The sequence below is a fragment of the Haliaeetus leucocephalus genome, unplaced genomic scaffold (assembly GCF_000737465.1).
Source record: "Haliaeetus leucocephalus isolate CR32 unplaced genomic scaffold, Haliaeetus_leucocephalus-4.0 Scaffold319, whole genome shotgun sequence".
Taxonomy (NCBI): domain Eukaryota; kingdom Metazoa; phylum Chordata; class Aves; order Accipitriformes; family Accipitridae; genus Haliaeetus; species Haliaeetus leucocephalus.
Genome location: NW_010972755.1, coordinates 22,424 through 38,620, shown reverse-complemented (window position 1 = coordinate 38,620; position 16,197 = coordinate 22,424). Strand labels below are relative to the sequence as shown.

Here is a 16,197-nt window from a genome sequence, read left to right as displayed (position 1 = left end):
TCCTGTTGTTAGTAAGATCCTTTTCTGAACTGTATCCTATAACTGGCTGATGGGAAAATATCTTTTTCTTTTATTTTCTAAAGGTGGATCCAGTTAATGTTTATCAAAAAAACCCTTGTGCTAACATAGCTGAGGGAGTAGCACACCACGGCATGACAGGGCAGGAATAATTTAAATTGCTGCTGCCACCAGACTGATAATAAAGCAAGCCTCTGATGGGAGAGGTTTAATCCTCTTGAAGACAGTATTGTCATGAAATAACATTTTGCCCATCAAAGTTCTTTACAGGTGTAGCCCAAATAAAGTGCAGCCATGTCTTCAGATGCTGAGATGGCTGTCTTTGGAGAGGCATCTGCATATCTCCGAAAGTCAGAAGAGGAAAGAATTGAGGCCCAGAACAAGCCTTCTGATGCCAAGTCATCCTTCTTTGTGGTGTATCCTAAGGAATCCTTTGTGAAAGGAACAATCCAGAACAAAGACTCAGGGAAGGTCACTGTCAAGACTGAAGGTGGAGAGGTGAGGAGAAAAACAGGCTGAAGGACACCATCTGATTCCTAATCTTAGCTCTTAGCTGACATACATGCATCTCTATTCTTTGGCAGACCCTGACCGTGAAGGAAGATCAAATCTTCTCCATGAACCCTCCCAAGGACGATAAAGTCGAGGACATGGCCATGATGACCCACCTCCATGAACCCGCTGTGCTGTACAACCTCAAAGAGCGTTATGCAGCCTGGATGATCTACGTAAGTAGCAGCAGCAGTCTTCCTCTGGGTAGCTAGGAGGAACTGCTCTGCCAGGCTAAGTGGAAGCCAACGTGCTGTCTCCCTTCCTCGCAGATCTACTCGGGTCTCTTCTGCGTCACTGTCAACCCTTACAAGTGGCTGCTGGGGGTTGGCCTACTGAGGCTTCTTTGTTTCCTCCTGGCAGGATGGGGGGGGGCGGGATGTACTGCCACAACTAGATATGGGATGATAATAATAAATGTGGTTTACAATGGGCCATGGCTTTGACCAAAGCAAGTGGACACTTAAATTGCACTGTGTGTGTTTATATGTAGCTAAAGGAGGTATGTTGATTACAAGGTATAATTTATATAGCTATGATTTGGACTTCCATTGAGATGATCTGCCCACATATGTCTTTGAGTAGATAACACTTATCGGGTGTATTTTTACGTCAGGAGACAAAATTGCTGCCTTAGTTACTTACAGTTGTAGGTTAAACTGGATCTGAGAACTGGATCTTGTGGGACTGTGAGCAGGATCTGGTAGTAGATGTCCTGTTTGCCTTTTCCATGTTTCCCTTCTGGGACTCTGTAGATTGCTTTAGAGCATGCTTGTGCCAGCTCTCTCAAGCAGAACAGCACTCATGTTTGGCAGCGCTGATGCTGCAGAGGAGTATGAGAATGGATATTTCTGAATCCATCTACTGGCAGCAGGGCACCATCCATCAGTGCCACTAAAAAGCTGTTTTCATTTCACCAGCCAGACCGTGCTGGTTTTAGAATAATGATCTTGGTTCTAATAGCTGTTGGCTGGCCTTTTCTGCCTTCTCAGAGAGTCCAAAGTGGAAAGTTTGATACTAAAGAGCATTTGGCTAGAGTAGTATTTCCTGTGTGGATCTGAAGGTGCCTCCTATGGAAATACTGGAGTGCTCTCTCTTCATATCATTAGGGGTTTTTTGTTAATTCCTAAGGAAAAAAGTAGAATATTGCTCAGAGGATGGGAGGTCAGGGGTGGAGGACTTTCATTTTCAGGTGTCAAATGAGACAGTCAAAGAAGTAGAGCATAGTGAAATAACAATCCATCTGTCATTTCTTCTTAGATCAGTTATCTTATTAGGTAATTCCTATTGGCCTGGGAGGTGAAACTAAATATGAAATGTCAAACTCAGGTGATGATGTTGTCCTACAAATGGGGTTCATTTACCCAGTGTGCAAGCCAATAACAACAGATTCGAGGTCTTTTCAAACTAATTTCATTGATGCACACAAACGGGTGCCTGTCTCAAGACAGTACACCCTTGTCTCAAAAATCCTCATAATTATACACTTAACTAATATATATTCATTGTTATTTTCCTTAATGATTGGTTCTTTCTTCTTCGCTTTCATGTAAATTAGTGCGCAGACTCTGTCTTCTTCCTTCATTGTCTTCTTTTGAGCAAGTGGTGTCATCTGAGTAGGTGGTCAATGAGTTGGTGGTCGCGATCTCCCCCTGTAGGAATTACCTTTTACCTACTTGTTCCCTAATCTTGGCCATTTCAAGCAGTTCTTCAAGGTTTATTGACCAGACCACAATCCATTACCTTTTCTGACATAAACATAAAGCTTCATTGTCTAATAGTTAGTTCCTAAACCCTAAATCATGTCTAGTTACTGCTTTTCTATTTTAAATATTAACTGATGGGGGCTGTACACAGGACTTTAGCAGCTCCCTGGTTCTTTCAATCATATTATGCATATTAATTGATAACAATTATATACTGTAAATGTAATTTTTGAACCAATGTACTGGAATCTGAGCTTTCTCCCTCATTTCCCTTGTGAGTTGGTTTGAATGGTCCATGAAGAAAGTTTAACTGTAAAGAACCATTTCCACTAATACCTGATTTATCAATGCTGTAATGACTCTCTAATTGGCTCTTGTCAATTTATTAAGAGAATGGGCTATAAAATGGCAGTTCATCTGGTCTTTGATACTTCCCTCAGGTTTTCTATCCTTTAAATGTGCAAGGAGGCCATGTTAATGACACACTCAGAAATATGAATTTTAGATATTGGAAGCTCAAAGAGAATCCAATCCCAAACTCCTTTCAGATGTGTCCAAAGAGAAGGTTTTGGAACCTGATAACTTGTCAAGATCTGAGTACATTAACCTTGGAGGGTGATTTCCCAGGAGAACTAATAGCTTCAAAACTATTTGTTCTGTTGTATAACTTTTCATTCCGTCTCAGTACACAAAGTATGGAAAAAGAGACACCAGTGTTTTAAAAAGGTTTCAAGAATTATTTTGAGGAACCCAAACCTGAAGAAACTGTAGCCAAGAATGTAATTACTGAATGCATAGTATAATATCCATCAGAGGTCTTTGGAGGCACCAGGAAGGACAGCGTATACTTATTCTCACTATAGTATTGCTATTCAGTCTCAGATGATTTGTGTTATTAACAAATGCATGCTCAAAGAATACTTTGTCTTCCCTCCTGTGGGTCACTGGTGGATCTGGCTGCCTGTCTGAGGGAATGTCTAGCATGAGAGATTCTGCCCATGGAGCTAAATCAACAGGGAAATGCAAAGGCTAATTACCTTCCCACCAATAGACAGAGCTTAAGGTAGGTGCAAAGACTTCTGTTTGAGCTTCTGTGACATCTAGCTACTTCCTGGCATCCTCAGCAATCTGTCATGCTGTGTGGAATGGTACATATCAGAATGGCTCAGCCACTCACTGCTCCAAACCAAAGCTAAACTGAAAGCAGTTAGATCTAACCTAGGAGAAGTGGCAGCTAAAATCAGAACTACTTCCTGAATTAGCTGTTAGAAAACAGTTCCTGCAAGCTGTCCTCTCTTCATGCCTGGTCTCTGAGAGCTGTGAGCCCCATTGTTACCCAGCAGCAGATCCTTTGGCTTTTCTCCGTACTCAGATTCCTTCCTGCTCTTTCACAGGAGACTTTTACAGGACCACATGGTTTGTTTCTCTGCTCAGCTCTACATTCAGATTCTTCATGACCATCCTCAGTCCTTTTTGTTTTGTCTTCCCTCTGGTTTTGTTTGCATGCTCTTCATAAATCAGTGTCCACGCTGAATAAGAATCTGGTGATGGCAGAGAATCATCTTTCCTTGACATTTATGTCATCTGGTGCCCCAGATCTTCTGGTGCCCAGTGATGTCTTGACTGGATGTGTCCCTCTGTCTCATGAGAACACATTACATAGATTTATGCCTCACTTTTGTGTTCAAGACTGAAATGAAGAAGTAATGTCAGATTAGGATGGCTTTGGTGCTTTGCCAGCTGCTTTGTCTCGGTTATGTTCATGATCCCATTCTGAAACTACTAGCATGCCTAATTGTGTAACTATAGAGGTGAAATTCATTAAAAGAAACCTGTTAAAGGAGAACTAAACTACTGGTCAATCTGAAAAATTCTCAGCTTTGTTTTGCTGTTTGTGAAATGAAATTAAATACTCTTGAAGATTTGCCAAAGTCCAGAGACATTAGTGTGATGCACCTGTTCCTCTTTTACTGTCAAATACGGTGTTGAATTTCTTCTGTGATTTACTAACATGTCATGTCTAAAGGACTACTGCTGATTCAGCATGAACTCTTGCTATGGAGCATGAACTGTGCTATTAAGAACCAGTGTTTGTAGGAAGTCCTTCTCCAGTGGACTCTTTTACACACACTTTAAATGTATCAGATTGCCTGACTCCTCTCCAGTGTCTTTTTTTGTCCTGGCATTTCTTAACTCTTTGATCTAGGTGGATCATTTTAACTCTTGTAATATCTTGTGATTATACAAAGAATTGAGAAAATGTTTAGGACCACATCGCTACATTGTTTAACATAGCTAACATCCCACCAGCATTGTGTGTGCAAGGGAAATGGCTAGGACACTCAACTGTGGCAGAGGATCTCATAGCCAAAGGAAGATCTGTGTACAGGAAAACATGGCAGGGACTTGATGTTTTCCTGTGGACTGTTGCTGAGAGTTACAGCAATTTCCATTGTCACAGAATAGAGAAAGGTTTGTTCTGAGAATAAACATCGATGTGGGACTTGCACAGGAGTAAGGACTGCTGTACCAGGAAATCAGCCTGTTTATGGTTACTTTTTTGGTGTATTGTTCATTACAGAATTATAACAGCATAATTTTCTCCATATTAGCATAAACAAAAAATTCCTGAAAAAATACTTTTGTTACAACATTGAAATGATCTGACTCCGTGGAACTTTGAAGATCAGTCTAAGTACTTAATCAAGAAGACAGAAAGTAAAAGGCTGTGATGTGTATGCTGGTCTGTTGGATGCTTCCAGGGCAGAGCTCACCTGTCCTGAATGGCAGTGCTATTCTTGAATATCTTGGCAGTTATGATAGCCAGCAGATTATAACTGCAGCTAAAAGATATGGGATCCAGCTTGTGTGATCCTAGGAGTTGGTTATTGAGCATCCTCTCTTGAGGACAATGTCCTATAAGGATACCAGCGGATGTCAAATAAGGAATGAGGAGTCTGTCCTTCCATCAAGCTAGAACACCCCCCCAAGATATCAGATTGATCTCTGTCTTAAACCGTTCAGATAAAAATCCAGTTTTAATTGTTTATATCAGTCTTTCTGCAGGAAAACTATGAATTGTGCAAGGGTATGCAGTCACCAAGATAGCAGCAAAAGCAGACATACCATTTTGCCTTCCTGAACTCAGCTTCTGACAGTTTAAAATGTCTGGAGCAACAGTGTGTCACACTTCTGTGGTCCCTCACAGGTGATTTGTGTTAATATTCTTCATGTGTTGACTTTGTTGGCTGTAAAAAAAAAAAAAAAAGTCTATCAGAAAAATACTGGTGTATTCCAGGGGTCAAAACAAATGCCAATATTCTTTAACATCTTCATTAACAACCTAGATGCTGGAACAGAGGGCACCTTCAGCAAATTTGCAGGTGATACAGAACTGGGAGGAGTGGTTGATACACCACATGGTTGTGCTGCTATTCAGAGGGAGCTTGACAAGCTGGAGAAACAGACTGACATAAGTTCATTATACGGAAATGAAAAGTCCTGTACCTGAGGAGGAATAACCCCATGTACCAGCACAGATTTGGGGATGACTGGCCAGAAAGCATAAAAGGACCTGGTAGACACCAAGTTGAATGTCAGCTGGCAATGTACTTTTGTGGCAAGGAAGGCCAACAGCATCCTGGGCTTCATTATGAAAAGTGTTTCCAGCAAGTTAAGAGTGGTGATCCTCCCTCTCTACTCAGCTCTGGTGAGACAATATCTGGAGTGCTGTGTCCAGATCTAGGCTCCCCACTACAAGAAAGGGATGGACACCCTTGGGCAATTCCAGTGAAGGATCACAAGGATGTTTAAGGAATTGGGGCATCTGACTATGGAGAGAAGCTGAGTGAGCTGGGGTTGTTTAGCCTTAAAAACAGAAGCCTCAAGGAGATGATGTCAATGTGTGTAAATATCTCATTGCGGGGAGAGTAAAGAAGTCAAAGCCAGACTCTTCTCAATGCTATGCAGTGACAGTACAAGAAGCAGTGGGCACAAACTGAAATGTAAGAAATTCCACTTAAATGTAAGGAAAAAGGTTTTATATTGTGAAAGTGTTCAAACACTGGACCAGGTTACCCAGAGTGATTGAGTAGTGTCTATCCTTGGAGATATTCAAAACTCAGCTGAGCATCTTGTTCTAGTTGGCCCTGCTTTGAGCAGGAGGGTTGGACTAGATAACCCCCGAGACCCCTTATGACCTCATAATTCTATGACTTCATGATTTTATATCATTTTGTTTCACCTAAGGTTATAGAGGACAACAAGTTCAACTCTGTAAAGGGTTATTGGGCACTAGTGATAATACTTGGTATCTGGATACCAGTCCTGTGTAACACCAGAGGGACTGAAAATGGTTGGAGCCATCCCACAGTCTTCCATAAAACAGAGTAAAAAAAAGAAGAGAATGTGAAACCTTTAGTTTACATTTTGCTCTTGTGAATCCATAAGAAAGTTTGTATTTGAAATGTAGAAAAGGTTGATGTTTACATCTATTTGCTGAAGAGCAAACAGACTTTATAATTAGCCATAATCCATTCTGTTTACTTTGGATGATGTCACAAAGAATATGGAATGAATGATACATATTTATTTTAAAGCAATCACAAAATATTTTAAAGATTTTTATTTATTTATTAATAAGTTATTGTCTTACAGTGTTTTGCACAAACTATTGATATTGTGAAATTTTTTTTGTATAGGAAAACTGCAAATTTTTAAAGATAAAAATATCAGTTGGTTTTTCTGTTATAAATGGTACATTCAGGAAACACAAAATTCCCACACAGTGCACTGTGCAGAACTCCACTAGACAGCATGTAAAGTACAGAGGATTATCGGGATCAAAATGGAATATTAATAGAGGTGGAATGGAAAATTAATTTCTCCTCACTTTGTGATTTGCTGCCATACATGGAGGACAGGAGTTACTTTGCATTGACACACTATTTCTGGACTCAGGCTGCCTGTCAGCTGGTAAGTGCTGATGCGAAGGTAACTGATCTTGGGAAAAACATGGATCCATAATAGGCATAAATGAACATCTCTGAGAGAAAGTTTAAAATAGATGCATCTGATACCTTGTTTGCATTGACTTTCAAGTCCATAATAATCTTGATGTGAAAGAGTGATATGTATTTCTTAGAATATATGAGCTCCCTTCCCTTTCCTATCATCAGCGTTAGATGAACACATCTCAGTTCCACAGAAAGTATTTTTTTCTTGAGGACCTTTGGTTCTGTAAGACTAACTAGTGAAACTGCTTTAATCCTCGTAATCTGATGCCCAGGAAGAAACTGTATGTGACTCCTGAGATGTAATTTAAGGCTTGATAATGGCAGTTTTTTTCACAGTGGGGAATGTTCACCGTTTGCACATGCTGCTGGGCTCTTTCAAAATGAAGAGGGTACTAGTATGAATAAATATTATTTAAGCAGTGATGACTGGAGGTTTGCAATCTTTAAAGGCAAGTGTATAATTTCAGAAGAAAAAATGGAGGTGAATCTCCTGGAAATGTCTCAAGAAAAGATCTACCAGCCCTGGCATATTCTGTTTTTTTTCCACCTATTTCATGCCCATTGCCTGAGTACCTCAATGCCTGTCTCACTGGGAACTGAAAGAGTGCCTTGGGAAACAGATCCATTCGCCAAATCTCTGCTTTGTCCTGTCACTGCGGGAGAGGCAGTCAGGCAGGCTGTGTCTGGTGCCTCCTCACACCCCAAGTCTTTGTGAGCTGTGGTGCCAAAAGAAATGGCTGAAAACAACAAAGGAAGGGAAAGCAGAGGTACTGGTGGGACTGGGAGGTCAGAAAGTGATTAGGACACTCCTGGGAGAGCTGAGAGAGTGTGTGCACACTGGGCATTGCATAGGAAGCTATTTTATGAACAGGCAACTCTTTGAGATAGAGATAGTCTTAAGTGTGACCTTCAAGCAAACAACTATGAAGCATAGAGCAGTGAGATCATGGTCCTTCTCACAGCACCAACCGGTCCACTGAAGGAGCGTATCTTGTCCAGAAACAGTTCTGGGAGTCTTGGGTGGGGTGGTAAACACTGTCAGTCATTGACTGTCAGGTCATTAAAAGGATTGATTTGGGAAAGAAAGAAATACTTCTCTCTGAACCAGGTGGGCATTAGAGTTACTGCTGAGCAGTAACAGCTTTTCCACACTGCTTGAACCCAGCTTTCCTTTTTACACACCTCCCTATTGCTTTTTGGCTTCTCCTGACTCCTGGCCCCTACTGCACATCTCTCTGTCTCTCTGTGTCTCCTGTTCCACCCCATTCATCTGCTCTCTTACTGAAGCCTGGTAGTTGCTCCAGTTTGCAATGGAGAGCACTGTCAGTGCAACACTTCTGTCACAGCATGCACCGCTGAGATTTCTTTCTCTCTTTTCTGTGAAGGTAGGATTGCTCTGACTCAACATGAAGCTCTAACACACTGCCTCTTGGCACTATACAATCAATTGTTCATTTTGAGACATAATGTGTGCAGCGCACCTCGTGGCACCCCTGATGAGCCCTGTGACAGTGAATGCCTAGCCCCTGCTGCAGCATTTCTGCTTCTCTCTGTGAAAAATGAGACCTAACCAGTTGCTCTTCATCTTGTGCAATTTATATTTTATTTATAATATGAATAGCTTGTACTTGTCCTTATGGAGTTACATCTCTTGTCTGAAGGGACAGTTTAAGTTTATTTTTCCAGTGTCACTTTTTCAGTACCGCCTTCTGGTATGTTTGCAGCCACTTAACTTCTGGGAGCACCTGAAAATTCACTGTGAAAACTCTGTAATCTACCATCCATATATTAATGGTAATGCTCATCTCGACTTACTGCTGCACAACACAGTACATTCTTCCAATTTGACACTGACTGTGTGATTACTACTCATTCAGCAGAGAGGGTTTCTTTAGTGTTTTGATCTTGATCTTTATGTCTCCAGTATGTCTGTATGTTTTAAGGAAATATTAGGACTTCTCAGAGGTTTTACTAAAGTTACTTACTATTTTTCTACTCTCCTGAGACTCTCTCAAAATGTCACAGAACATTTAGGCATAGTTTGGTTTTGACAGATCAGTGTAGTGTACTATTCAATAGGCAAACGGACAAACATTGTCACCAGGCTTATGAATGACTAGAGAATAATATTATTATTAGACATGGAGCCCAGAAGTAACTGGGTCCTGTAATTTCGCAAATGCAGAAAGGCCCAGGAATAAAGCTTTCTGTATCAACAAAGAGCCGGTGAAAACACGAGGACAAGACATTCTGCAGACTGAATGATGATGTAACAAAATGGCAAAGTCTGAGAAGATTTAAATATAAATTAAAATATTAGATCATGTTATGAAAGCAACTCTTTTAGGTTCTTGCAAACAGGAGCATGATACTGGAGCTGGGCATAATGACCGATTCGGATTTAGACTTGTGCTAACAAGTATGCAGGGAATCCTTCTCAAGGGACAGTGGGGAAATGGGGGCCTTAATGAGATATGCATTGATGCCTGTGGCAGGAACTGTGGCTTTAGCAGATGCAGAAAAATGTTGTCACTGCTGTCATAATCCTGTTTCAAGCTTTCCTGAAGAAAAGACATGAGATGTCTGATAAAGCTGCTTTGGCCAGCAAAAAGCCAAAAGACAGAATAAAAATACAAACCCCCCTAGTCTCTCTTCCTCTCCAAAGGGTGGTGAAGAAGCACATGGAACAACAGATGCAAGGAGATCTGTAGAAAAAAGTTGAAAAGGGATTGCAAGTCAGAGCTTCAACTTCTGAAACAATGTTAAGCATTAAAAATAGCTGAAGATACATAGCTGAGATGACCTTCAGAATGCCTTTCAATGTTAAAACCTGTATTATGTATTTTTTTCATTTTTTTCCATAATTGTAGACATGAAATGTATGCATATTTGAAAGAACAGGAACTAAACCCTAAGTCACTCTTCTCTACCCTGAGTGCCTCTGGCTCCTTCTTATCTGGCCTGTGACTTTTGCCTTCCTGCTGCGTGTGACTCCAGCTGGAAGACAGCAACTTCTATTAGTATGTCAGTTCTGCTGCCTGTGCTGAAGGACACAGACACATTCCTGCAAAGTAGCAAATGTGGCTGTGATCCTTTCCAGCCTGAGAGACGATTTATGCCATTTTGTGGTCATGTGAATCTGTCAAACTGGGAGTCAACTATAGCAAAAAAAAAAAAAAAAAAGAATGCAATAGCTGTACTGAAGAATGGGGAAAATGCATTCATCATAAAGAATCATCTCAATAAAACAAGTATTGATGAAACAGTTGAGAAATATTCACTTATCTGGAACAAATGCAGCTCAGAATTATTAAAATGGTCATGAGAATGGATGACCTAGTTTGTGATGAGTGACTTGAAAAGATTGGCTTGTTTAGTCTAGCGAGATGAAGCTGATACAAGATGGATTTATTTGTATAACTCCACTGAGGAGAAAAATGACAAGGAGGAAAAAAATCTCTTCAGGCAGAAGGAAAATCTTTGGAGCAAAATGAATGAATGTAAAGAGACCGTATACTAATTTGTTTTGAGAATTAGAGGCACATTTCTGATCCTCAAACACCTATATGCTAGGTCCATCTTTTGAGAATTTTAGAGGTAAAAAAATTTTATAGAAATTGAGATCTGGAAAGATGCCATCAAATTCTGGTCACTGCAGTGGTGAGCACCATATCATACATTTTTCTCCATCCCTGTCTTGTTCTTCATTGTAACTGATAGTAATTTGGGACCTGATGAGATTACAGAATTTTTTGTAACACATGTTGATTGATACAGACAGACTGAGAAGGTGTCTAGTTCTGTGTTCCTATCCTTCTGTTTTCTGTGACAGCACTCTTGCTTTCAATTTAAAGCTCAACCTTCTTTTAGGTACCAGCTGGACTGTCAGGAGTACAGTGTCCTTCTCAGGAAGTTTTGGCAGTGTCATAGATAACAAATGAATGAGAGGGATATTTGTTAAGTTTCTCTGCCTGGCAAAATTTGTAGAAATTTGCCCACTCAGCAAGAACAATTTGTAAATCACAAAAAAAATCATTTAATGAAAACTTTCATGACATGCCAAACATTTCTCACCATTAGGGAGAGAATTGCTAGGGGAAGAACCATGTGTCTTCTAAATACTGGATTTATAACGAGGGGTGGGAATATTGAACTAACTGTCAGTTGTTTTTCATCTGTTCTAAAATGACTAATGCAATGTCATCTTTCCAGAATTACTGTGACACATCATTACTTTTTTTGGTTTTTTTACTTTGCTTCTCTTTGTTTATGTTATTAGCAGGAGATTACTGCTCCCTGTACTCTCTGGCACCCACCTGCATTCTCTTCTGGATGAGCTGCTTGCTGGAGGTTATACAATACCATGCTACGGAAAGGGTTCATTCATGCCACGTTGTACTCGCTGATTGTGACACTAAAAGTGGAGTCACATTCTGCCTGCACATGCCTACCACTTTGCTGGCCTGCATCAGAAGAGCCCTGAATGCTCTGCATAAAGCAGAAGCCAAAGTTCCTTGTTATGCAGATAATCCACTGTTTAGTAGATGCCATGCCACTCAGGCTCTTCCCAAATAATCCAAGTAGCCATTGCATGTATGGATTGTTTCCTGGGCATGTTAACAAGCCCATTGCCACAGGACTGCCTCTGGCAGGACTGCCACATGGGTATCTCAGCTGAGAACATGAAGGAACTGCTGCTCTGGCAAGAGTGAACTGTTGGAAGTCCAGCACCTTCCTGTGAGCTAAATGCAAGGCTCCATCAACAGCCCTGTCTCCCTACAACTATGGGGAGACCCACAACAGGGTTATCCTGTCATGGCAGGGGACTGGAATTCTTCTCTGGGAGGGAAAAGACTGTCAGATTGACACAGGGTCAGTGATGCTTTCATACTCTTGAGAGGGTGTGTTACACCAGCTGCACTGCACCAGAGCAGCAAAGCAGCTCTAAGACTCCTCTCTGGCCCAGTTTTCCCTTCCTTCCATCCCTGTTCCCTTAGGAGAAGCATGTCCATGCTGTTCTGCCCTAGGGCTGACTGAGCCATGCTGGCTGTGGATGGCTGTGGCAGTGAAGTTCCAGGCTTTCCCACTCCTCCCTGTTCAGTGTGTCTAGGGTGACAGCAGAAAAGGGCAGTGAGGGGAGCCAGCACATCTCTGCAAAGGTTTGTTCTTCTTTCCTTCACGCTGCTGTAAGGATGTCTTTCCCAAACCACACCCCCACTCACTGTGTCCTTTTCCCAAAAGCTCTGGGAACTGCTTGGTAATGCTGTAATGGAGGGAGGACAGGACACATCTAAGCATGGAACACGTTGCTGTGTGAAATCTTCCATGCTAAAATTCAGGAAACTCCCTGACAACTTTGCTGAGTTAGTGCCTGTTACCGTCTCTGATACTGAAGACTGGGGGGGGCCAGAGAAGCTGCTGCAGACATTTCTCAGGGTACCTGTGATATGCCCAACACATGATGGTGCTAGTTCCCTAAGGAACTCTGATGCCATGTAGGAGACCTCTCTCCAGGTGAATTCCATGGAGACTAGACAACAGGGACCTTTCTACCACCTCACTCCTGCTGCCGAAGAAGAAAATGTGTCCATCCCCCCTCCACGGAAAACCAGCAGTGGAGAAATCTCTCTTCCAGGAAGTCTTTGATCACATCAGCCTAGGAAGGTTTTCACCCCTTGACACAAAGGAACCTGTTCTCTTACCAAAAAAAAAATTGTATTTGGATGAATGTACTTGGCAATAAGTAAACTGCAACTGGGAAGATGAACCAAGGTGGAATCATGGAATTCATGTTCAGAAACATTCATGGCTTTCTGAGGAAAAAGTCACCACTCTTTGCATTCATGCAGAGATTTCTTCCCAGGAAGAGTCCAAGCTCTGCACAGCCTTCGCAGGACCAACACAGAAGGAAAATATTAGAGTACCATAAACAGTGTGTGGACAAATGTGGGTGTACATTAATTTTTCCATGTGTGTAATTCCCTGAATGCAGAAAAAAATAATTATTTTAGATTAATTTATGACGTCCTGAATTGTATAAATCTTTGTGTTCTTATTACAGGCAGAGATAATATATTCTGTGCAGCTGACAGAGTCAAATGCTACACTCACTCCCTAGAGAGTTCTAACCTCCCCCTCAAATTTTAAGATGTCAGTGAAGAACAAGCTCCATGTTGCTGAAACCCAGCCCCAAAGAGCAATAGTATTAACATCCATAAAAATAACTGTCTGGTCTGGTATCCTTAGGGATGTATCACTGACAGAATTGCTCAGGCCAAGACAGTGCAGATGTCCATATCAAATTAGATGTCATTTGGTCCTTCCAAACCAGCAACATAAATTTGAAAATGTTACTTGCACAGTTCATGTGTGGTGGAATAGGAACAGCTCTATCTCATTTCAGCCTGCTACAGTGTCAAAACCCCAGATGCTCTGGAGACAATGTTCATGGCCCCAGAGGGTGCCTCCACTATGAGAAGAACCATCCTTTGGAGACCATTTAGTGTCACGTCTTCTTCAAACCACTTGTAATTAATCTGCACAGCTCCTCACCACCAAGGGAGTGGATGCTGAATGTTTCCATTTGGTCAAAAAATCTGCCACACAAATTCATGGGAGGAGAACCAGGTGCACACTCCTGACTCCACACACAACAAATGGGATTAGGATGTGCCTGAGCCAGGAGCACTTGGGGAATGGGGCAGTGTTCAGGGAAAGCCTCAGCACATCCATCCATTCTCATAATTCTCGTACTTTGTCAGCCTCAGACACCAGCAAGGCTCTCAGCCACTGCCAGGGAGATACTGCTCTGGGCTGGCCTTCGGGCTGACCCAGAGCAACTGCCATGTCCTGACGTGCCTGTCACCACCAGCCAACACGCAGCAGCAAGGCAGGTAGGTCCCCCTCAGGGTCAGCAGCTGGCAAAGAGGCCATGCCATGGAGAGCCCAGGTGCTGCTGCTCCAGTGCCAGGGCAGGCTCTGGTCCCTGGGAGGGAGGATGTCCCTCTGTTTGGATGGGCTGGCAGGCTGAGCACAGGCAACGTCGGACACAGCCACTGCCTGTGGCTCTGGGCAGAGCGTGCACCCAGGAGGCAAAGCACTCTGTGCACTCATGGAGTGGATGGAAAGCTGCTGGAGACAGGACTAGCTGGGGCCCTCTTCTTGTCTGGACAAGGCAGCTCGTGCTGTGCCCAGTGATACTGGCTCTAGGCTGCTGTTGGTTTCGAATTTGGCAAGTCATCAATGTGAAGTGCTTGAGACAGAGAGCCCAGGGAGGCAACAACCCATAGCATTGCTTTGTAAGGATCTGTCCCATCTGAAAGCAAGTGGGTGGCTTGTCAGTGCCTCTTGGGCACTGACCAAGGCCCAGAAGCAAAGGAGCAGCTCCAGAGGAAGGACGTTATGCTGGCACACCATGGAGAGAGGAGGAACTGAATGACTGGGGCTGATGGCAGGCCTGAGACATGTTCAATGGCCTTTGGGGGTGTTGAGGGGCCAGCAAAGTGCCATATTGGACAGAGGCAGGAGCAAGTATGGTGGCACGAATGTGTGGCAGCTGGGCAGATGTGGTCACCCTGCAGCACATTGCTCCAGGTCTGGAGTTGAGCAGGGGCTTGGTGAGCAGCTCCTGTATGGGGTCAGTTGAAGCTCAAGGATTCTGGTCCCTCCAGTAGGTTTGCCTGAGTGGGTGTCATGGTTTAACCCCAGCCAGCAACTAAGCACCATGCAGCCACTCACTCACTCCCCCCCCACCCAGTGGGATGGGGGAGAAAATTGGGAAAAGAAGTAAAACTCATGGGTTGAGATAAGAAAGGTTTAATAGAACAGAAAAGAAGAAACTAATAATGATGATGATAACACTAATAAAATGACAACAGCACTAATGAAAAGATTGGAATGTACAAACGATGCGCAGTGCAATTGCTCACCACCCACCAACCAACACCCAGCCAGTCCCCGAGCAGCGATTCCCCGCCCCCACTTCCCAGTTCCTATACTAGAGAAAAATGTTGATAACACGGATGTTTTCAGTTGTTGCTAAGTAATGTTTAGTCTAAAGTCAAGGATTTTTCAGCTTCTGATGCCCAGCCAGCAAGAAGGCTGGAGGGTCACAAGAAGTTGGGAGGGGACACAGCCAGGGCACCTGACCCAAACTGGCCAACAGGGTATTCCATACCATGTGACAGCACGTCTAGTATGTAAACTGGGGAAGTGAGTGAGTGGCTGTGTGGTGCTTAGTTGCTGGCTGGGGTTAAACCACAACATGCTCTGACCTCTTATTTTCAGTCGCTCTTTGCTGTTGTGCTCTCGTCTTACCTCTGAACTGATGGAGGAGTCTTGTATTTACCACAGTGTCACACAGAACATGTGGATCAAATATTAAGTTACCATCTCAGTTATCAAGGCAGCAACAAACTCAATCCAAATTTTCATGTTATGGTGCAGATTACCTAGCAACCATAGCTATTTTGGTACATCTGTAACTGTCGTTAGATGCAAGGGATTTAATGAGTAGTAGAGGCTTCTCCCAGAAGGCTGGTAGGTATTCCCCATGTCCCAGCAGTGTTATTGCAAGAGTTCTGCCATTTTAAAAGGTGACATCATACTTCTTGTTGCTTCCACATGAAGCAGCACACAAAACCCAGTCATTTTCCAAAAAATACTTAGATGGTTTGTCTGTCCCAGGGCAACAGGGAAACTGGTGACATTCTGTTCTGGTGAACTGGTACTGTTCAAGATGGAGGAGATACAAAGCCAAGCTCTTTCATGCTGGGATTTCCTACTAGTTTCTTTAATTAACACATTAGTATTTGCTGACTTTCAGAAACAGCAATTGAATGCTGATGCCCAAGATATGTTTTAAGTCTCAAGGACTGACAAGTTGCCCTGCCAGTCCAGCAAAAGCACAG

General features: G+C 42.6%; 1 protein-coding gene across 1 annotated transcript; it reads left to right on the top strand.

The window, feature by feature from the left end:
* The first annotated feature begins 312 nt into the window (after positions 1-312).
* On the top strand, positions 313-13,406 carry LOC104834217 (myosin heavy chain, skeletal muscle, adult-like). Its single transcript, XM_010571389.1, has 4 exons — positions 313-516; positions 603-746; positions 840-893; positions 13,350-13,406. The coding sequence occupies exons 1-4, from the start codon at positions 313-315 to the stop codon at positions 13,404-13,406; spliced, it is 459 nt and encodes a 152-aa protein (XP_010569691.1).
* Positions 13,407-16,197: the final 2,791 nt, after the last annotated feature.

Excerpts from the sequence above, each read along its gene's own strand:
- LOC104834217 (XM_010571389.1), top strand. The coding sequence starts at position 313 with ATGTCTTCAGATGCTGAGATGGCTGTCTTTGGAGAGGCATCTGCATAT. Across the intron at positions 747-839 it reads ATGCAGCCTGGATGATCTAC|ATCTACTCGGGTCTCTTCTG; the intron begins GTAAGTAGCAGC and ends CCTTCCTCGCAG. Across the intron at positions 894-13,349 it reads CTTACAAGTGGCTGCTGGGG|GCAGAGATAATATATTCTGT; the intron begins GTTGGCCTACTG and ends TTCTTATTACAG.